Source organism: Halichoeres trimaculatus, unplaced genomic scaffold, assembly GCF_033239565.1.
Source record: "Halichoeres trimaculatus isolate MK-OKI-2021-1 unplaced genomic scaffold, fHalTri1.1 fHalTri1_scaffold_6, whole genome shotgun sequence".
Classification (NCBI taxonomy): domain Eukaryota; kingdom Metazoa; phylum Chordata; class Actinopteri; order Labriformes; family Labridae; genus Halichoeres; species Halichoeres trimaculatus.
The window spans coordinates 32,453,186-32,477,177 of record NW_027437184.1 but is presented as its reverse complement, the minus strand read 5'-3'; the positions used below and the strand labels follow the sequence as shown (position 1 = coordinate 32,477,177).

Genomic DNA, 23,992 nt, shown 5'->3' with positions numbered 1-23,992 from the left:
GATCTCATCCTTGATCCCCCGAACCTCCGAACCCCCAAACCCCCGACCACCCGAACCCTCGACCCATGTTCCCAGAGGTCTCCCGATAATGAAGGGGTGGAGGAAAGAGAGGAACACAGAGAACTTCCATCTTTTCCCTGGCTCTGCCCCTGCCCCACTCCTCCCTCCTCTCTATCAGGCTCAAATCTCTGCTGAGGAAAACACAGTCAGACTCAGTGATGACCCATACAGGCAAGTCCAGCTGGGAACGAATGTTTACAGAACTTACATTCAAAACCTGTCTCCTCAGAGACTTTCAACCAAGCCTGCTCCTGTTTTTCCGGTCTCTGTAGAGTACACACGTCGTATCGTATAACTCTGGATGATGACACACCGTACAGACTGTTTTCTCCTCCATCCTCCTGCGGAGTTGGAGCCGGAGCAGGTGGCAGTTGCCCCCCAACGTTGTCAAAACAATGACGTCGTGGGGGAATGTCATCGCTGATTGGCGGCCACGGCAAGCCTTCACGCAAATTCGCGTCAAAAGTTCAATATTTTGAACTCGAGCGAATTCGCGTCTACCGCCCAAACGCACGAAACGCGCCGCCCGAGGCGAATCGGTGGCTAAACGTGTCTTTGCATTGACTTTGTATGTAATCGCGCCGCAAATTTGCGTTAGGTGTGGCCGCACCATTACAATGACAAATAAAGTTCTATTTTATTCTTTGACAATTCATTTCAAATCTTTATTCTAAGCACAACAGTTTATGTTTACTAGACCATTATCAATTGTTTGTATCAATATTTTATGGATAATCTCAACATTTCAAGAATTATGTTCCAAATCTCTTTTTTTTTTCACAACTAACGTAAGTCTACTTATCCACTGCTACTTATCCACTATGGCAAGATTGTGTGAAGCAGTTCAAAAGCAGAGTAGAAAAACCCATTGAAGTATTAACAATGGCACAACATCTTGTATTTTTGACTATTTTCAGGTCTTACTCTATTTTCTTCCTTTAACCAAGCCTGAATCTCACCCTCTGCTGGGACCACGATAATCCAGAGTTTTTGGTTCAGGTTTTTATTCTACACAGAAGTTTTGAACAGCAAAAAAGGGTGGTAACAAGAATCCTGTTTGTTTCAAATATTTGAACAGTTAAATCCCAAGATTTACTCAGATTTTATTTCTTTAATCCAATTTCATTACTTTTGAACAGCCAGGCAAAGAACTCAGGACCAGATAAAGATTTTTAAATTTAATTTCTTTTGTCATCTCTTGGTCGTTTTGCCTTAAGAGATAGGATGGATAAAGATAGACAGGAATTGCTGGCAGGAGAGAGTGGGACACAGCCTGCATTAAATTTAGGGCCAAACCGAAGCTTGATGCAAGCAAGCATTACAAGACATGGGATGTGCTTTAACCACTGAAGGTAAACCCGCTGTAGAGATGTGAAACTGTTTAAGTATGAACGTATGGTTAACTCACTTTCCCGCTGAAGCTCTTCCGTGTGTCTGACAGCGTCTCTGGTGCCATGAAAGCGGGAGTCCCAGCGGTGCCGGACAGCAGAGCGTCGTTACCCTCAAACTGGTTACTGACCCCGAAGTCTGCTATCTTCACATGACCATCATCCCCCAGTAACAGGTTGGACGGCTTGATGTCACGGTGGACGATCTTCTGGTAGTGCACTGAGGACGAATGAGAAATAAAAAGTCAGTTAACTTAAAAATAAGAAATTAAGTTGAGATGATTCTGTTATTATTGGACCATTAAGAGCAGGATCATTGAGGATGACGTCAGAGAAACACCCAGGGCTATATAAGGTGGATTTAAAGGTTTATCCCCTGGGGAGGTGTAGGAGCCTTATGTTTTGTGTCTGAACATCTTCCCTCTGCCCTTTCTGTTTAAACTGAAACATAATTCCATGAAAACTGATCCATTTTTTTTTTTCAAACAAGGTGAGAGTACTTTAACCATTTAGACAATACTATAAAGGAGATAGTGTTGTACTGAATGTGAGCAGTCTGTTAACAGGAGCTGATGAAGTGTGAGCCAAGCTTTACTCTGTAGTCTGACTGGACTTAGCCTGAGTTTTTAGATTTAGTCAGTGGTGATGTTTTTCAGCTCTTTGTCTGTCTGAAACCAAGAGTTTTCAGTCTTTTAGAGCATTTAATGCGACTGTATTGGGCCATATTGTGGTTTGTTGTTAGGGATTCTGTCAGGAATCCCAGGAAAACAAAGGAGGAGGACCAAGCACACGAGACTCAAAGCAGGGGGGAATTCCACGAAGCTGGCTTAGCTCAAAGCCTGGCTTATTTCGGTTAGCCTGGCTAACTTTAGTGAGAGTTCGGTCCCACAAACAAGGCCTAGGGCTAGCGTGGCTTGGTAACAATGGTAAATTAGCCAGCGCAACAAGCCTGGTCCCGGTCAGGCTTACGGTCAGGCTTACCTTAGCTGCATTTCAGAGGGTCTGACAGGCTTCTGAAAGACGCCTTGTGAACTGCATGTGTCACATTAAATTCATCTAGAACTATAATTAATGATTTTCTTGTTCTAAATTAATAATTGAGACCTTTTGGTAACTTTTCAGACAACTCCAGATTAAAACCCCACAGTCAGAAGGATCGTGAGGCCTCGCTTTCACGGTCCATATTCATACTGAAAATCAAGATCAAGCAAGCTTTTGCCATTCAGCTCTACGGGAGGTTTCCGTCCTCCCTGAGCTGGCCTCAGGACACCTGCGTTACCCTTTGACAGGTCTACCACCCTAGTCACACTAAACTGGAATAACCATGAATCAAGACATGTCAGATACTAGACTGTCTGTCCCTGAAAGTCAAGAGAGTCAGTGGCTGAGTGGTTAGAGAGCAGGACACAGACTCACAGCAATCTGTGTTTTACTTTCGGCGTGGGTTTGATCCCACCAGTGGTATCTATTTGAGCATATCTGATTTTCTTCTGTCACCCTCAAAGTACAGTCAACATATAACAGAATAAAGGCACAAATTGTCTTATGGTATAAAAGGTGACAACAGCCACAATTTTCCATATAAATCCCTTCTTTTTACCAGCGGTCCATTCTGATCATGATGATAATGTAAAGCATTCAGTTTTCTGTATTAATCCTCTGTTTTATTGATTTGATGATGGTTGTGTTCAGTGTTTTGTGCTTTAAACTCACAGCGAACACTTTAATACCAGATTTATGATCAGTTTCTGAACGATCCTCTGTGCCTGTTTTCAGCTCGTCTTTTTACTCAAACTCTGTTGTTTGTAAAGTTTCATGTAAAGTCTGAGCTGCTGCAGCGTCCAATCAGAGAGTGGTATTCCATATGGGGGCGTGTCTGTAAGTGAAAAGACTTCTGTAAAGCCAGCTCTCGTGTCTCCTCGATCATAGCTCCTCCAATCAGTCTCCTCCATCCTCTCTCCTCTCTCCTCTGAGGGCAATTATCGCTTTGGGACAGTCTTCAAAAAGGGTGACTGGGAAAATACTTCCGGTGTCAAGGAGGAGATAGGACGGAGGAAGCACGAAGTTAATGCATTGAGACGCACCCATGGTTTAGTGTAGACGCCAGTAAACAGAGTTTTCAGTTCTTAAACGTCACAGCTGAATGACGAGGGCTCATTCTGGTTGGCTGACACAGGTTTTACGTCAGGAAAACACTGCCTATTATGGGTTTGGCTTGCCTCGAGCCACACTCCCTGGCTGATATACCCGCTGCGTGTGAACTGAAGTATTTTAAAAACGAATGAGGGGGGATATTTGTTTTTGAAAATACCCAGCTACGTGTGGACATGGCCAGAGACTCAAGAAAGAGACAGAGACTAAATTCACTAAAGACACCAAAACACTAAGAACTACACAAGAGAGGTACCAAATCAAAAACCACAAGGAACACAACCTAAGACCAAAACAGGAAACACAGAGCACTCAACAAGTACAACTGGGATTTACACAAGACAAGAATCACTGATATAAACCAAGAACCTCCAATCCAAAACCCAACTGAAAACCCAAACCATGACAGATTCAGTTCCATAAATTGGATATGCTTTTCCTTTATGGACATAATGTTCAAGACTTTAAAACTATGTCTAAACTTGGTTAAGGTGTTGTCTGTGTGCACGGTATCTCTTACTCTGCAGCACCAAGACTCTGTGTGTATCACAGGTGATACATTTCTCACTCTGAGATGTGTCTTTAACAAGAAGGAGCGATGGAAACAGGCTGACGAGGCTCAGCTTTACTGAAAGAAACCACAGTGTTCCTCTGCTCTCTTGTTATATTATTTTAAATGTCAGGTCACAGGACGTTTTAACACGGGCTGACCTTCTGTTCACACTGAGCTCTGAGGGGGAGGCACAGATTTTAAGGAGCTCATACATAAAATAAGTGAAATAACTTCAACCTTTATTTCTCTTGAACATTTCTTAATGTTGTGACTTTTTCCATTTTTGAATATGTAAAATATACTTTGAGCAAAGCTGCTGATTTTGTTTAAAAATCTGTAATTCCTATGTTTCAATTCCCCTATAGTTGAAAGACCTGATAGCTGGATAAATGTGTAGATCTTTAGTGTCATGAACACTGTGAAGTAGGAATAAAAGTCTCACAAAGCTCAAACTCTTCACAGCGTCTGTGTCTGAGCTCTGGACACTTCATCCCTGATTGAATAAGTGGAGCCTGCTTATCCGAGGACATCTTACAAAGACAGACCCTCTTATTATCAGAGGCCTTTCAATTAAACTTTATTAGCTCTAACACCACTCAAGTCAAGAACACACACGCACGCACGCACGCACGCACACACACAACTGGCCAGCACAATGACGGCTGATGTCTTCAGTTTAGGATCACAAGACTTTAAAAAGACGCTTTTTGTTTCATTCATTCTGATTGAGTACCGTGTTTGAGTCATCAGGAGGAAATCTTTCAATTAATCATTAAGTTGATGAAACAAATGTTGACTAATTTATGTTTTTTAATTGGCGCAGCACTTCTTAAAATGCCCTAACATTAGCTTGATTAGATGCATGTGAAAACACTCTTTTCTGAGTTTGTTTACCCTGACTTCACGCAGACTTCTCCTGCCATGCCTCTTTTAAACTCTTCATGCCATCAGCTTTCCATTGTGGAGACAAATTTGGACTATTTTATGTAATATTTACAAAGGAACAGTCACCATTATAAAATAAAAGACACGCTCAAGAAAGATGCCCTCCACACCAAAATGAGTTTTCTAGCATGTCCAGCTGAAACCATCTGAAGTGTATGTGTGAAAGGCAACTCTCGAAGAGTCTTTAACATCCTCCAAACATCCAGAAATTTTCAAAATGTTAAGCTACAAAAATGAAAGCCACCATGGCTAACACAAACCAGCACTAGCTTTCTTGCCTTGAAGTTTAAAAAAGAGTGATTACCACCTCTCTGTGTCCAATTCCAACAGCCTTAGATTGTTTCATGAAATATGTTGTTCATAAAGTTCATAAAGTCTAGAGAGTGTGTCTGTTTTCTCTTTCATGTTGATTCATCACTCTGAATCAGTCTGGATGTCTTCATCAGCTCCCTGTATGATTGGAACTTGATCTCCCCAGTTGCTGTTCCGGGCACAGAGGTACATGTCTCTGCTGTGGTTCCGTGCCATCAACACCAGGTGTTGTAGCTGTCCGTCCATTAAATGATTAGGTCATTACACAGGGATCTCTTTACTGGTTCAAGAAATTTTGGTAAAGTGGGCCTTAAACACCAAGGTCTGCCCATAACTCTGCTCCCATCAGGTTCCAAAGGCTGGCCTATCAGAGGGAAGGGGGTTTTTGGAGCAGGGAGCCTTAAAGAGACAGCAGCTAAAACAAAGACTTTCAAACAGAGGCTGAAATAAGGGTTTTCTTAAGCCCAGTTTCCGCCAAGCAGTTCAGTTTGTCTTGGTATGGCACACATTTTGTAACGTTTCCACTGACTAATCCCAGGATAGATCCCCAAATAACTGAACTATACCGTCCCACTTTTTGGGACCCTTCTGTTTGGGTTCCAGACCAAACCGACTGACCCTGAGAAGGTGGGGCGACAACACTGCAGACATCGGTCGTAAAAAATCGTCACTTACTGTGCAACAGCCTCTTCGCAGCTCACAGCCTTCTCTGAAACAAAGCTTGATTGTTCTTTGTAACAAAGAGCCACATGGAAATCTCAAAGAAGACAAATTGCTGGACGTCTTCCATCATTGCTTTTTGTTTACTGTGTTTTTATTTATTAGCGGGGTACACTGTGTGAAGCCACTATGGCGTCATGCTGTTAAGTAACTGACACAGCCTTGCATCAGCTTACATGCCTCCTACAACAAGGGGGCACGGTTGGCTGTGGAAACGCAAACAGGATCAGGCTTTACCGATCAAACCCGTACCAAACTGTAATGATCCATACCCAGTTGCTTGGTGGTAGTTAGTTTGGTTTCCTTCGTGCTAGTGTAAAAGCTGTCAGTCAAGCTCCTATGTGAAGTAAACAACCATACTCTGACTGCTAAAATAAAAGGGTCTTATTTCACTTATAGTGAGACTCTATGTTTATTTTTCTTTTTAAGAGCATGTAATGACCTTACTGCAGAAGTTATTGTGCTCTTTTGGATCACAGCAGCTAATGTGGAAGGTTTAATGTGTCAAAAACCCTTTGGAGGAATGACATGGTCCAGGAACACTGTCTGCTCTCTGTTCCTCACCAGGAACACTCTGTGCTGAGGAGCTCAGGGCGTCTTTCTTATAAACCAGTTGGTTGTTATTTGGATCTCTCCTGTCAAATGTCATCCTCTGCTGTTGTTTAACCACAGCTGTCTCAACACCACGTGATATAGTAAAGTTATCACAATGGTTCAGGTCGTTCATAGACTTACAGGTCATTTCAGTTGAGTCAGAGTCTTTGTTTTGTGAACAAGCTCTAAGACTGTATACCAACATGGACGGTAACTGAAATACAAGTGTGAATAATTAAAGGAGGCAGACACATTTAGTAATATTTCTGCTGACTCTGATTTTCATTGACACAACAGTTTGTATAATTTTAATAAGCAAAAATGAAGCAAACTTTCATCTTAGTTCACTTTACTTATAGTGAATACAGTCCAACAAGTCTAGAGGTGCTTTTGGTAATCGGTCTCCGAGGTGAGTGAAGATGTTTTCTGATGTGTTAAATTAAAGAGGGGGTATTGTTCTTCTTTGAATCTTTATTTTGTCCATCTGGTACCCCCATAGTAGCTTTACATGTTTTAAAGTTATAATAAGTCTCTTTTTTTCTCAGACTGGTGTTTTAGCAAACTCTTATTTCAGCTTGTCTCTGAAACACTTTGTTCAAGCTGCTGTCTCTTTAAGGCTCCCCACTCCGCAAAACCCCTTCTATTTGATAGGTCAGTCCCTTTGGGGACAAAGCTGTCAAGGGCAAAGCTATTGGCAGACCTTGGTGTTTGAGGCTCACACATCTAATGTGTCATGAGCCAGTTTGGAGATCTTTCTGTGATGACTTCGTATTTTCAACAAATCTTGTTAAGATCTCGTGAAAACCTCGTGCTTTTCTAAGAACAGTTCGTTTTGATCAGTTTACAGACAGATTCAGGGATTTCTACAACAAATTTACACATAGAGGCTTTAAAATCTGTGCAGGTTTAGTCTGAACATCCAGCATTGTTACTTTATGTCTATGTTAAAAATATGTAAAAGCAGAATACCCCTCTTTAAACTAAAGCACAAACAGTGGCATAAACCTAACACGTGAGCTCTAAGAGCTTCAGTCTCAGTGGTCTGCTGTTGTTTTGAAGGCTGAGCCCAGAGAGCGCAGCATTGATCTCTAATCATTCGTCTCATGGCTCGGTGAAATGGATTGAGTACAGGGAATGAGGACACAGCTTGAGGAAAGCATTTCAGTGAAGAGAGGCTCGACACTGATGAAGTGGACAGCACACATCTGCAGTCAGACCCTCAGGGCCGTGGAAACACAGGGTCAAAAACACTTTGTTCTTTTTAAAGGGAAACGGAAATCTCACACTGCTTGTTTTGGAGCAAAGGGAGGGAGGGGACAGGGATGGGTACCTTTTACATTTGGTACAATATGGTACCAATGCCCGGTACTTGGAAATCCATACAGGTACTCAACCATACCAATTTTCAATACTTTTGTGAGGTTATGTAATAATAAATATTAACTTGTTTAATGATGAAATCTCAAAGTTTTTTCAATTTAACACAATTATTATCAATCTCAGTATATAAAATTGTAATGCCGTGTTCATGTCCATTAAGGAAAATCACCCACTCATCCATTCCCTCACAGTCACAAGGATGAATTTAGCAGTTGCAATTGCTCAAAGACTGCAAGTGAAGCTCAGATTCCCCTAAAATGTCCCCCAAAAAAGTGGTGATATGTTCTGCTGTGTGTACATTTCATTGACAAAATTTGCGCTAGAATTCCTTCATCTTTTGTTCAGAATCAGCTCCTATCACAGGTAACTGGCTCCACCTCCTTCTCATTCATCCCCGCAGCGTCTCAGTGCTTTAACACAGTCAGACGTTGAGCGTCTTCTGACTTCAGCGAGGAAGCGTAGAGTGGGTTGTTCCACTGTGGAAACTGGACGTTCATTGGATAAACATTGGGCTTTGTTCTACCCATCGGACGCTCAGCGTCTCTGGGGGTCTATGAGGCAGTGGGCTGGCCTGGATGCTGGGCTGCTGCATGATGATTGGATGATCTGTCTGAGGCCAAATCCCTTTTTGATTGACAGTGAAATGAGCCAGTCAGCCATCTTGAAGTATAACCCTCCATCGAAGCATCTTCTTAGTTGTACATTCAGTTGTCCCGAACCGATTCAGAGGCTTTATCGATACCCAGCGAGTTTACCTTTCTTAAAAAGGATGAGTGTTGGGTTTATAGATTCTCTCTCTTTTCACTAATAAGCAGCTACAGCTGCAGCTGCGGAGCTTCTCCACCTGTCACTCACTCTTACAGCCTGTCATAGTCTCACGTAGCAGCTCCAGCTGCTAACAAGCTGACACAGAGGGTAGAATTTAAGTTTAAATAAATAAACAAATTTATGATGTAGGCCAGAAAAAAATGAGCTTCCCCTCCTTGACTGACCAGCAACTGCCACTGGCATTTAGGTACCTTAACATGGTACCATTTGATTTGACATGAACTGGTATATGATACTGCAGACAGAATTTGGTCGGTACCTATTAAAGTCCCTAATTTGGTATAGGGATGTCCCGATATTACATTTTCACTTCCAATACGATACCGATACTGCAGCATTGAGTATTGGCCGATACCGATATTAATCCGATACGATATCAGCATTAAACACGCATACTTTTATTACTTATTTTGTAGTATTTCATGTTAGAAAAGGCTTGATTAAGTGATATTATTCAAACAAACAACAGTAGTCAGCAACAGTAGGTATGAGGAAAAACTGACCCATTTATTATTAACCAATGGATGACAGAAGTTTTAACATTAAACATAAAAGATACTAGTAAGTGAATAAAATAAAGAATAAATTAGAAGACCCAGAAAATAACTTAAATAAATCAAATAAAAACAGCAGGAGCGGAGTCTGGAATGGACTGCTTACGTCGAAGTGCTTATGTCGGAGATTTTAGATGCATTCCGATACGATACCAATATTTGTTTTTTGCTGATATTGGACCGATATCCAATATTAATATCGGACTGGGACACCTCTAATTTGGTACCCATCTCTAGGAGAGGATAATGGAAAGACCAAAACAATACAAAATGAGCATCAGAGTGGACTTCTGTGTTAACAGAGGAAATCTTTGTGTTAATCAGAGAGAGAGGGGGATTGAAGCCTGAAAAGTAGATTTATAAATGTGTTTTACTGTCTCAAAGACAGCCCTCACTCTGCATGAGATACTCACGGTACTCTATGCCCAGGATGACGTCTCTGAAGTATAACCTGGCCTGCTCCTCCGACAGAGGATTGTCTGTGGGCACTTCCATCACTGGACTGGAAATCAATGCAGGTCGGTCAGTCAGGCAGGCAGAAACACACACAGACAGAGAAACAGGGAGGTAGACAAATCCACGGCTCAGATGCTGGATCAGTTATTGTATTAGCACATGAATCATGTTCCAAATGCAGAGATTTGTGTAGAAAAACATAATCATCTGATCAAACATCTCTGACGGTCGAAACCTGTGATTAAGATTTAATTTTCTCGTATAGATCCAAAAATCAACAGTACCAGACACAGCTCTGGTTTATTTGGATCATTGTTCAGCATGTCGATAATCACTGTCTCACTGTTTCAGTGAGCTGACAGAGAGGAGTGTCTGATTACGACTTACTCAATGGTATCTGATTGTTGATGTTAGAGTTTATAACTACAATTAGGTGTTATAAAGGATCACTGATTGGATGTTTGGATATATGATATCACAATACAACAACAGTGAGCAACTGTTTACAGGTACAGGTTTTAACTGACAGAGTGTCACTGAAGATGTGATCACAAGTGTTCAGAAACTGTCACAAACAATTTATGAAAGCTTTGATTTGAAGTTGTTTACAAAGAAAATACAACCAATAAATAATTTGTTTCCTAAGTGGTGTGTAGAATCATCCGTTGTTACAATAAATACAGCACTCCTTAGAAAAATGAGCATAGTAGCCTTCCTGGAGTTTGTAAAAAGGCCCCTGAAAGTGATACTGGGGATGGAACAAGTTGGGTCCTATCACAAGGTTTAGGGCAGAAATTACCCCTACAGCAGTGATTTTGTGCAGCAGAAGCCCAGAGCGCTCGCACCAAACACCCCCTCCCTGCTCCTCTGCTGGTTTCCTCTGCACTCAGACGGGGCCATATTTTACTTGACCAAAAACACAAATAAACTGACTCCCACCAAAAAAATCTGATATTGGTCTGCTTTATTTAGAGAATTTTCAGCACCTTACTTTCACACAACACGGCTAAATAAGGCTCAAGTTCTTATCATGTCGTAAAACGGTGCTACCTCCGCTGCAGAGCCACAGCTGGCTACGAGGCGCTCGCCGCTTAGTGTATCAGTCCACGCGCGGGGTGTGCCAGATATAAACAAACGTAGGTAGTCTGCCAGGACAAAGAGACACGATGAGAACTAGAGCCTTATTTAGCGGTGTTTTTGTGTGAACATAACGCACTGAAAATTCTCTAAATAAAGCGTGAATGCAGACCAATATCAGATTTTTTCGGTGGGAGTTCGTTTATTTGTGTTTTTGGTCAAGTAAAAAATGGCCCCGTCTGAGTGCAGAGGAAACCAGCAGAGGAGCAGGGAGGGGGTGTTTGGTGTGAGCGCTCTGTGCTTCTGCTGCACAAAATCACTGCTGTAGGGGTAATTTCTGCCCTAAACCTTGTGATAGGACCCAACTTGTTCCATCCCGGAGTATCACTTGAAGGACTATCAGACCATGAGAATGAAAACTCTGATGAGACCAAGACTGAACTCTTTGGTGTAAATGCCAGGCTCCATGTTTGGAGGAAACCAGGCGCTGCTCATCACTTGGACAATACCATCCCTTCAGTATAGACATTAACCAATTATCCGCCAGGTCGATTATCGGTCGGGACCGATATTTGGTATTTTAAGACATATTGGCATCAGCCTTTTTTTTTTTTTTTTCAATCCGACAGCTGATAATAAACAAATTTCAAACTGTGTTGTTGTGGCTCTAATGCAGCCGCTCCGCTGTCTACAGTCACTACTTGGCTGGGGTAACAGCCAATCAGCAGTGCAGTTATTACAATTATTGCCGTTACATTGAAACTTTGGAAAACTTTATTTACTGTAGAAAACTTAGGCAATTCTTTTTTAAGTTTTAATTTTAACTTTATAATTCATGCTGCTAAGCCTGGGAACTGTTTAATGAACTCATGCTGAACAGTATTTGAATGAAGTTCAGTGTTGGAGTTTGTATTGTTCAAAATTTTGACACCAATATTTGTAGTTTGACTGCAAATTAATATTGGCTTCAAATATCGGTTATCAAATAATTGGCATCGGCTCAGAAAAGTCCATATCCGTCTATCTCTACTACGATGAAGCATGGTGGTGGCAGCATCCTGCTGTGGGAGTGGTTTTCAGCAGCAGGAACTGGGAGACCAGTCAGGATTGAGGGAAAGATGAATGAAAACCTGCTCCAGAGTCGTTCAACCTCAGGCTGGAGCTACGGTTCATCTTTGAGCAGGACAACAACCCCAAGCACACAAACAAGATATCAAAGGAGTGGCTTCAAGACGTCTCTGAGTGGCCCAGCCAGAGCCCAGACTAAAATCTGATCAAACATCTCTGGAGAGATCTGAAAATGTCTGAGCACCGACGCTGCCTATCCAACCTGATGGAGCTTTAGAGGGGCTGCAAAGACGAATGGACCGAACTGCTCAAAGGGAGGTGAGCCAAGCTTGTGGCATCATATTCAAAAAGGCATGAGGCAGTAACTGCTGCCAAAGGTGCATCAACAAAGTGCTGAGCAAAGGCTGTGAATACTCATATAGCTGCGATGTCTTAGTTATTTTGTTTCTAATACATCCACAAAAATTAAGAGGAAAAAAACAAACAAAAAAAAACTTTTTCCTCGTTTTTTTAGATTTAGGAAAAAACAATATTCCACTTTGGAATGAGTCTGCAACAAAACAAAATGCGTAAAAAGTGAAGCACTGTCACAGCTTTGCATTGCATGCTGCTTCATTTTAGCAAAAATTGGGATCCTCTACCTCAAAGTTTCATGAACATGCATTTTTCACAGTTCCATCTTTTAAAAACCCTACATCAACAGGCTGTCAGAAACGTTGGCTTAAAATGACAGTGAATGCATACACAGGGATTGGTTTTTAAATACAAATTTTGCTCTAGAAGACCTGAAATCCTGAGTCTTCCTCCATGAAGTCAGCAGCTGTAGCAGTGCAGATGTAGCAGTAGGTACCAATGATGGAGTTTTATGGTAAGTAGCCTCCAAATGAGGCAGCTGTTCTGCATTAATCAGCCTGTCTGTCTATCATTGTCTCCCTGGGGCAACATGAGAGCAAAAGTTCTCTCTGGTTCTGAAAAAGCTAACAAATAGAGCAAACCTTCCAATTAAAGGAGGACATCGCTCATTGATGCTGGTATGTGTAATGATGTCAGCCGCCCCCTCCCTCCTCCAGGAGCTTAGAGTAACAAAAGGTGTATGATTGTTAGATCATCACTGCTTTGTTGAGGAGGGGGTAGGGGGTAGGAGCGAGCAGCTCGCGCTTCAGAACGTGACGCGTCCACACGGCCGTCTGCCGCGGCTAATAACTGTGAAAACCAGAGAACATTACCAGCCTTTGAAGCCTGGGATGAAACTCAAACCAGCACGCTGTCAGCTCCCAGTAATGAAAGAGAGGAGGACGAGGATGAAGGAGAGGAGGAGGAGGATGACATGCAGAGGTGAAGGTAGAGGAAGAAGAGCAAGAGAGCTTTGAATTATTGAAGAAAAGGGCATGTTCTGTACTCACCCTTTACGCATCAGCTCAAAAACTGCCAGGAGAAAGGAAGCAGAGAGAAACAGAAGCAAACAGTTTATTCAGTCATGTATTCAGCTGGGTTTGACCATTGCGAGCTTCACATTGTTTTTTAACGACGGCGCTAAATTAGCCGTCACATTAGGCTCATAAAGAGACGCTGCCACGCTCACGGGCGTCCTGACTTTGCCCTGGCTGTGCTGATGGAAGATTTCTGCATAATGTGTGAGCCCTGAGGTGATCATTCAAGAGAGGCTCTGAATTATGAATAAGTTATATGAACACTTGTCCCTGGCATATGTGGCACAGAGAACACAAACAGATAGGAAGAGTTGGACAGAAGGATCGTGCTTACCCATGTGAAGGTTGTCCTCCGCTGGATCATCCAGCACCTGGAAGAGTTACATAAACATCATGAACAGAGGCGTACAGTGAAAACCTCAAGGTCCTCAGAAAAAGTATTAAGTAGATAGAAAACTTTTAAGACTGACATGTATTATTTATTCTGAGGGTGGTGTAAAAAGATGAGAGGGTGCACTCAGGTCAGATCTTCCTTTTACAAGATTTTTACAGTGATAGCAGAGTCCTTGATGCTTCAAAAGTGGTGGAAAATAACCTTTTGGCCTTTAATTTATATCCTCATGAGAGCCTCCTGCAATGTTTAATAGTTAGGGCGCTGGTGAGACTTTTTTAAAGTTGGAGCAAAATTCCAACTCTGCAGTCAAAAGTTGGCCGGGCAGGTTCACGGCCGGCCAAAGCTGCTGAAGGGACTTGGATTAAAGAAAGCAGTCGGGGTCTGCTGAGCCTCAGTTTCCCTGTCCCTCTGCCCAGTATCATTACACAGGATTGGGAACATTGGCCGTAAGCAGGGAAACAGTCCATGTGGTGAACATAAGAAGAGGAACACAATCCCAGAACATGTCGGCTGTCATCGAACAAACATTTAGCTTCAATAATGTCTCACTTGCATACACATATCTGCATGCAGGCACAGCTCACAATCTGCTCTTAGGAGAGCTCTGAATGATTCGGTTTTTAATCCTGATTATCCACAAAGTTAACTTATGATCAATAGCAGCACATATTTAATAAAACCACATCTTATCTTCTCCAAGTGTATTTCAAAGGGATATTTGTTTAAGTTTTTAATGATCTTATCAATACAAGAGCAACGACAAATATCCTTGCTTTAAGCAAATGTTTACTTATCATCATGACATCATCATGGTGAACTATTACTATTTCAAATACAGTCGCACTCTCCTAGACAGGAGCGCAGCTACCTTCTTTCTGGGGGGTATGCAGACACATGACAGCTATAGAGATCTCTATACTTCTTATCTCTCTTATTCTTACTATCGATTGTGTCTTTAACAGAAACAGCTGTCGAATACAGAAGATGCTGACTTAAAATAATTTCTCCCCTATCGCTTTGGCGCCCCCTCTAGCTCGGCGCCCCTATGCATCACATATAGTGCATAAGCACTTTTTGCGCCACTGCTCCTAGAGGTGTTTCTCAAACCGATCTCTTAGCACAGAGTAGCTGTTTTCTGTTGGGTTAAATTCAAGAGGGAGGTATTTCACTTCTTTTATTCTTAATTCTGTCCCTCTGGTACCCCCGTAGTATCTTTATGTGATTCATGGCTATTTTTCTCAGTCTGGTGTTTTCAGAAAACCTTGTTTGAGCAACTGTCTGAAACTCTTTGTTTTAGCTGTAGTCTCTTTACAGAGCCACAGGCAGACCTTGGTGGTGAGGCTAGCCCCTGTCATGACCCAGTAAGGAGAGCCTTATGTGATGGCTGTTTTGTTCAGTTTACAGACAGGTTCAGAGATTTCTACAACATATTAATATGTAAAGGTTTGACAATCTTATGCTTAATATGAAAATTCAGTACTGTTACTTTAATTCCACATTTTAAATATGGATTCCATATTTTAAATATGGATTAGCATGATACTCACATCTTACAGATGGTTTTCTTAACAGGTGCAGTTACTTGTATTCACTGTCAATGTAAGAGTTGGTTGAGAGTATGTTTGCCCCTCGCCAAAGACAGAAGACAAGCGACACTGGATAGTTGCAGCAGACTAAGGGTGTATTCACTCCTGTGGCTCGTTTACTTTGTTTTGATTCAGGGGCAAAAATTGTAAAGCCCAAGGTCAAAATTACAGTCAGGGGAGGCCTCACTGGAACAGGAGATATTGTTGTTTTTATTTGCTGTTCTGTTTTGCGGTGAGGTAGCACTTGATTCCTTTAAATAGGCACACGGGGTTATTGGGTTGTTTATGTTTGTTGTTGTTTTTTTTGTTTATGGAGTCGGTGATGTTGGGGCTGTGTTATTCTGGATGTGTTTTGCTGTATGTTTTTTTATTCTTATTTTTGAGTTCACTTCTGTTGAGAAGTGTCAAAAGGGGTGGGGAAAGAAACTTTGGGGGGAAGTAAGGTGTGCACCGGTGAGGAGCGTGGTGAAGCTACCCCGACAGCAAGGAGCTTTTGTCGGATTATTCCTCTTTTTTCCTTTCTTCGATTGGCACCCCGCTGTTCTGGGGGGATCGTCAGCTTTGGAGGAAGCTGGGGAGCAAAATATCTTTAAGGGAATTATTATTTCTTCATTTTTTCTTTCCCCTGGTGGAATAGAGGCTGGTCGGCGGACACCGCAGGTTTTTTCCTTTGTTCCGGTATGGATTACTTTGGTTTCGTTGGGATGACAGGTGGGAACTGAGAGAGGACTCAAATAACTCGAGAATGGACACAAGGGACTAAGGACTATTTCCTTTTTATTGGACTGAGTATTTTTTGTTTTATTTGTGAGTTGAGTTCTTCGGATTTGTCCGTCCAGGTTGGGCGTGTTTTCAGTTAAAGATTTTGAGAAAATATAAGTTTCAAATTCAAGCACTGATCTGAGTTTTCGTTCTTGGTTATTTTTACCTTCCTTTTTGATTTATAAAGGGCAAGCAGAGGGATCGAGATCGTTAAGATCTTTGTTTTTCTTTAGTGTGTCGGCCCCGGTTACCCCCGGCGGCCTGTGCTGTCCGCCTGCCCTGGTGAGTACAGTTTCGCGTTATTCTAAGGGATAAAGTTGAACTGTTACAAAATGATACAATTGTAGTGGTTGTCACTTGGTTCGTTTGTGATCACAAGGCAAAAGTCTCTTGTGGTCCAAAGTTGTTTACAAATGTTAGGTGCGTTCGATATTTTCTCTCATTTGTCAGAAATCATACACTGAAGACGAGGAGTTTCCCTATCTTCATTTATTCATGTTCTTACCCGCCGTGAAACATCAACGTGTGTGGCTAGTTTGCATTATAGCGTTTATCTGGCTTGTGCACCAGTGTGTGCTATATGAACAACATGTGCAGTTTTTTCAATGAGGCATTTTATTCCCTCGCTGTTCCATGTGAGCCCAACACTCATATTTTCTGTTCTTCAGGCTTCTCTACTTCTTCTTCTGCTGTTGTCAACTGAGCTCATTACTGCCCCCATCACTACAGTGTGAGCAACAGTTATGAGTCAGTTGTGCTGGTTGTTGGGGCATATGTGTTCTCACTGTAAAGGAACCACTACAGGGCTCGAATGAAAGCAAGCCAAGACCACCTAATTTTGGCTTGTTTTGTCCCGCATCCGAGTACAATTGCTGTGTTCACATATGCCCAGAGAAACCGGACTTTCGGGGGGCTGTCCACTGTTTTGGAACAACTGCCCCAAACGATCCAGGTGTGAATACACCCTTAAACTCTGTAAGCAACAAAGTTTTAACAGCAATAGCTGCATCCAACATCTGTACATTGAATCACAGTCTGTAGACACCACTGAAGCAAAGACCAGGGCTGTTTCCCAAAGCCCAGGTACCTTGCCTTGCCTTGGTCTGATGTGGGCGTGGGCAGGCATCCACATCATCAGATGCTGCCTAAGGGCTGTTCCAATGTTCATGTCCTCCGGGGGCTATGTCCTCCATTTGGTTAGCATGTGGCTAATTGACCAAGGATACACAGGTGTATCCTTCACTGCCTTGCCATGGCTATAAATACCCAAAATGCAATGCATGAATCTACAAAAAATGAAAAAAATGAAAGGAAAAGACGCTCCAGTGGAGGCGCGCTGTAAATTCCAAATTAAATGTAAGTAACAAAATACACCTTTTGAAAATAACAACTTATACCATGTCCACCACTTAACTCTTTTGTGTGTCACTCACGTAACTATAATTACTGAGAAGCCGCACCTTTAGGGTGTCAATGATGTGACAATAAAAAAGCAAAAAGTGTACAAAAGTGGCAAGCCATGACAGTATTTGTAGTCGCTTGAGCATACGGTCTACTCCCACGTTTGTATAAACTTTCCAAGCACTGTCCACAGTGCAACACATGTTATGTGAGACAATGTAACTCCAATTACACAAAAATTTGGGAAAGGAATCTAGTAAATCTAGGAATCTGGTAAAAAATATGCCTTTGTAGGCTGTTCCATTAGCATCTCCTTTTGAGCAGAGGCAGGACACTTGCCTTGGACTGGAAGGAAGTGGCTTTGAAGGCACTGCCTTCCAAGGCAAGGCAAGATACCTGGGCTTTGGGACACAGCAGCCTGTAGCATGTCAATGCTAACTGGTGTAAGGCCTGATGTTTCCCCTCAAGGTGAGGAGAAGGAGGTGAGGACAACGTGCTGGTTCTCGGATGTGAGCTGGGAGGTGACGACGTAGACCTGTCCTTCCATCCATCGTTGTTGGGAACGTAAGATCTATCTCCAATAAGATGGAAAAGCTAGCCATGCTAACCCAGCTACAGAGGGAATACCAGAAGGCAGAGTAGCATCATGCTATTCACAGACATGGCTAACAGAGCTAACACCAGACACCAACACCACATTAGAAAAGCTTCACCTGCTGTGAGCAGACAGGATCCAGGAGACAGAGACTGAACAGACTGCTGAAGAAGCTCAGTCCTGGACCCTGTGGAGGTGGAGACTGGCTGACTGGACAATGATGGACAAGCTGTCATCATCTAGTTTCTTATGGACCTTTTTGCACTTTCTAGACACTTTTGTTTTCCTGATTGCTGCTGTGACTTCAATTTTGTTGTACTTGTTACAATGACAAAGTTCTATTCTATTCTATTCTATTCTATTCTATTCTATTCTATTCTATTCTATTCTATTCTATTCTATTCTATTCTAAGACTTTCCCAGGTAACTAATTACATTTAAGAACAAGTCATTACGATGCTTGTTAAGTTACTTTTTTGGGAAAGTAATGAGTTACTATAACTAATAACTTTTTAAAAAGTAATTTGCTCGACACTGTTGATGATTAACAAAATACTTCTATTGACATCTCTGCCTCGAAGATTTCAAACAGCCTCAATAACGCACCAATGCTCTTGTTTTCTTATCACACCATGTAGCAGTGAAATTATTTTTGCGTATAGCTGTTAAGAGAAGTTTGACAGAAATATTAGTATCTTCTTGAACTCTGCATGTGTCCTCTCAAACCCCTTGTTTGGTAACACCTCATCAGCTCCACACAGATATTAAACGAGCCTCTGGAGCCTCTGCAGCCTCTGCAGCCTCTGCAGGTCTTGGCTCTAGGTTAGTTGCCTGTTATACTCTGTCAGTAATCCATCTTTGGCCAGGTAATAAAAACAGGTGTTCCCAACAGACTACATGGCTCAGGCTCTGCAAGGACACTGCTCACAGCTCACGCAAACCATAGGACGCACAGTCCATCTGGAGCTGAGCTTTAAACACAACCTGCTGCTGAATTTAAATGACCGCGCTGAGGGTAAACAACACACAGAGCACACAGTTCTGGGAATCCAAGGACAGGGGCAGCATTTACCCATGATAGCAAACAGAAGAGTGTTTGCTTGTTTTCTTCTTGTGCATCAGACAATGTTTCACTCTTTTAATGTAAAAGCAGAGAACAGCAGCAGTAAATGAGCGGTCTTTATATGCAGAGTTAAACCATTAACAGTCTGGTAATTTCCTCTGCAGCTGTCTGCTAATGCACTGACTAAGATGCATTAAACAGTGTAGAAGGCTTATGTTGAAGTGACATTAATAGAGCTCAGTATATTCAAGAGTCCACACTTAAACGGATTCATGCTTTGGCAAGTAGGGCGCTAGTTTTACTGCCTCTCCTCCGCCATCTGTGACAAATGACCCCATCCCTCTCATCAGTTTTAATCTGTTCCACTCTGTGTCTGCTTTAATGTTTCAGGACGGGGAGAAAGAGTCGATTCATAATGAGATGGACCGGACTGCAGTCTCACAGGAATCAGTTGGTAGGAATAATAAAGCACAGACCGTTAAAAGGGATGAACGAAGAGGAGTAACGAGTGAAGCAGGTTCCCCCACCACCCACTTATCCCAATTACAAGAGAAAGGGATGAAATGAGTTGAAAAACTCGCCATTTTACTTTAAAACTCTTTTATATTTCTGGCACATTTTACTGCAGTGCAAGCCAGACCACTTTCCCTACGACTGCCTCCCTGAGCTCAGCTCCCGACCAGGATGTCGGTGCCCCCGCCATCTGGCTGAGATTGAAGAAGACTCTGATAATATCGCAGGGGAGCGGCGGGCATCTCAGGTCACGTCTTCAAATGGGCTATCATATTTCACAAACAACCGCCTCTGCAGAAAGTAAAAGTCGATCCATCTTCGAACCTCCCCAATTCAGCTTGAGAGCGCCGGCTGCTGTAAATAAGAGCCCACTCTCAGGAGGAGCTCTTCTCCTGAATAAAATCCCCTAAACATCAGAAAATGTCCCACGAATATAAGAGTGACACAGACGTCTCTGAGGTTACACCACATGACAGAACAGATTTTCTTTCCCCCTTTTTTTCTTATACCACAGAAAGAGAACGATACACAGCAAGAAAGGTCATCTCATGATGGAGGGATGAAGCGTAATCTTCACCCAAAGTCTGTAAACCTACTTTGATTTGGTTAGTTAAGATGTATGACATTTACCTCGCTACCATATCCCTTGTTCAATAAAACCTGAAAAACAAACATATAAAGATATAAAAGAAGATTAACTGATGATAAAGTGTATGTACTTACAACAGCTGCACCTCGTGCTTCACATTACATAAACCACAAAGCTTATGTCAATGATAGCAGCTCTTCAGTGTCATTTGCTCATGTCTTCAAACACGCTCACGCTGCCAATGCTAGCTTGTTTAGCATGTACGGTGTTTACTGTGTCTAATGTCTTGGGTTGTGTCCAACACACAAACTCGTTCCCTGCTCTGTGCCCCTCCCTGATGAGTTCATGCAGTTAACGATAAAATGAGCTGAACAGAGAAGAGAGTTTCTAAACCACTTTAACATCCCTCACCATCTCACTGAAGGACGCCATTAATGTTGTTGTAGGTTAAAAACGTGCAGGTCAGAGCTCATCAGGGAGTAATACTGACAAAAGCATGACTCTCACTGACAATTTATTACACAAAGAATGGACTGAGGCTGTTAGTGGCATCAGTAATTGTGCATCATTTGTCAACGTGATCTGCTCCTTCTCAAGGTCTAAGTCACAAAGCACGTTACTCAAATGATAGTCAAACGCAAAGATGCTCTTGAAGTCCCGCAGCTCTGTGCACTTTGCCCCAGTTTTCCAGTTAAAGGGGACACATCATGCTGATCCTAGATTTAATACTTACATATAATATAATAAATTTGAAAACAAGACCTTTCACCCCCCTGAATTTTCAAAAAATGAGATATTGTATTTTATCCTAGAACGAGATTTGATGCCTCTGAAAATAGGTCATTGACATTTGGCCGCGAGATTTCGACCTTCGTGACAACGCGAGGATCCTTTCTTTTTATTGGAGTAATCTGATAAAGCAGCTCCTCCTCTGTGATGTCAGTTAGTCACACAACCGCCACCGAGGGATACACCCACCAAGAGCAGAGTATAATGGCGGTAATAACATAGTGACAAACTGTCGATAGAGGCGATCTTTAGACTACACTTTCAGCATGATGGATAAAACAGACAGAGAAAAGTGAAGGAGCAGGATGGAGCCCTGTTATAGAAATAGTTTATTGGTGAAGTCTGCCTATATTTCCACATATAAACTATACATGTTACAGTACCAGTTTGACTCACCACACTGAAGCATCCTGAGATGATGTGTGTCGTGGATTTTCTTCAATACAAAAGGACGTATCCTACATTCTTCCATTTTATTAGTGCTATCAATGCCTTACGGTGAAATTTGGCAAACAATTAGCAGTTAAAACACTGTAGTTTTAGCAGACGTCGTAATGCTTGTGAGACTGTGATATTTACATGCTTGTTCTGACATGCACTGTGAACCTGGACCACAATAATGCTGCGGTAATAACATAGTGACGAACTGACGGTAGAGGCGATCTTTAGACTACACTTTCAGCATGATGGATAAAACAGACAGAGAAAAGTGAAGGAGCAGGATGGAGCCCTGTTAAAGAAATAGTTTATTGGTGAAGTCTGCCTATATTTCCACGTATAAACTATACATGTTACAGTACCGGTTTGACTCACCACACTGAAGCGTCCTGAGATGATCTGTGTCCAGGTGGATTTTCTTCCTCCTGAGCTGCAGAACCGTCCGGGTCTGACTCGGGGTCCAATACAAAAGGACGTATCCTACACTCTGCCATTTTATTAGTGCTATCAATGCCTTATGGTGAAGTTTTGGCAAACAGCAAACTTGCTCGGTCTGCTCCATTCAATGTGGCGATTCTGTAAATACTGCCATGCTGCAAAAACCGCCCCCTGGCTCTACCCCCTCCGCCCCTCTGATAGAACTGACCAATCAGAGCACAAAGGGCTGTGACGTTGCGAGGTTACTGGAGGTCATTCTGGAAACGGAGCGTTTCAACGAGATCTTCAGAATGGCCTAAAATGAGGATATTGAGAACGCTATTGTGGGGCAATGAAGGAACTAAAAGACTAGGGCAGAAATGCTTTACAGGCATCCTAGTCTGGTATAGTGAAAAGGAGAAACAAGCATGATATGTCCCCTTTAATGACTGAGATGAGCGGTTAGTATCTCCACTCTGTGCTGTGCAGAGCTGCGCTGTGTGCTCTCATCCTAATGGAGATGAACTGTATACATCTATAGCTGAGGTCAAAATGATTTGCCATGACATTTTAAGCTTTTTTGTTTCAAAAATGTTAAAATTGCTTTAGTAACAGATCAATGAATTTTCAACACAGCTTTTTTAAACATCCTAGTTTGATTTTGGATTCTTATGATATTTAACTTTTTGCATGGACAAAAAAATATTTCACAAAAAAAAGATACCAGGGTCAAGATACCTAGCCCCCTTTAGGACTAACCTTTCTATTGAGCCATAGCACAAACCACTTAGCGTGTTTACATGCAGCTTAAGAAATCGAACTATGAGCATGGGATTGGACTATTAAGATGGAAACAACTTAGTCAGAGTAAGAATGGACTAAGCACAGCTCTATCGACACACATACTGTAGGTAACGCCGTCGCTACTCGATTTAAGTGGATTTGGCAGGATTCGGCATTTCTCTGTTTGCCTTGGGTTTCGTTGCAAGCATATTTCATGGTCTCACTTTTGGAGAGAGGAGGAAACAACCTTGCTTTTAATGCAACTCAAGGAACTCTGATCTGTTTCAACTAGTTCTTTCAGCAGACAGCTTTATATATCAACAAACGACAGCACTTTCCATCATACTGGAGTGAGATGTTCTTGACCAGAGGTCCGATTCTCTTTTTTGCATGTGTACACAGACAAGACTAGATCCCCTGCTGTGACTTCACGATCCAACTATGACTCGATGCATGAATGCACTGTTGTGTTTTGATCATCTGCTTTAACTCTGTAATGCTCACAGCTTGTAATCATCAATCAATCCGGTTCAAAGTGAGAGCTGTCCTACACTTTACATGCAGGGTAAAAACCTCAGTTAGGCTTTGAGCCATTACTGAAGCTGAAAGCAACGCGACAAAAGGAAGAAATCAGTTTAGACTGGAGGAAAAGATTTGTTGATGACTGCAGAGCAGGAGAAGGATATACAAAGTTATCACTGCGTTCCCAAGTGTCAGGAAATGGCGTGAAAAGTATCATCAAGAAATTCAAAGAGCGAGAGCCACACAGGACAGAAATAGTCAAGAGACAGGAAGACAAAGGTTTCAAACTGGACTCTGGAAAGAAACCTGGTGAAAGAGAAAAAGCTGGGGAAAACTACCAAACTACAGAAGTACATGACTTAGCTGAGTCATGAACTGTCACAGAGTGAAAGAAGACTGTCACTTGAGCCCTGATGTCTTAGAAATGGACTGCTGTAGAGGATGCAGGCCAAGAAGAACTCTGCTTCTACAGGAGTGAGACACACCTTCAACCCAGCAGACTGAAGGACGCTGAGGACAGTCTGGAGGTGGATTCTGCAGACTGGAAGTAGACAAAGTGTTCTTGGTCAGATGAGACCAAACTAGAGCTCTTTGAAGAGCCACAGAGGTGTTCTAACACAAAGA

At 42.2% G+C, this 23,992-nt stretch overlaps 1 protein-coding gene across 2 annotated transcripts in view; it reads right to left on the bottom strand.

The window, feature by feature from the left end:
* camkk1a (calcium/calmodulin-dependent protein kinase kinase 1, alpha a) overlaps positions 1 to 23,992 on the bottom strand; it is a 168,450-nt gene that overhangs the window by 26,630 nt on the left and 117,828 nt on the right. For both annotated transcript variants that reach the window (XM_074671644.1, XM_074671645.1), the window contains exons 7-10: positions 13,851 to 13,887; positions 13,490 to 13,511; positions 9,899 to 9,987; positions 1,469 to 1,668 (exon numbers count right to left, since the gene is read on the bottom strand). In XM_074671644.1, coding sequence (XP_074527745.1) covers positions 1,469 to 1,668; positions 9,899 to 9,987; positions 13,490 to 13,511; positions 13,851 to 13,887 — 348 coding nt within the window. The remainder of the gene's footprint in view (positions 1 to 1,468; positions 1,669 to 9,898; positions 9,988 to 13,489; positions 13,512 to 13,850; positions 13,888 to 23,992) is intronic.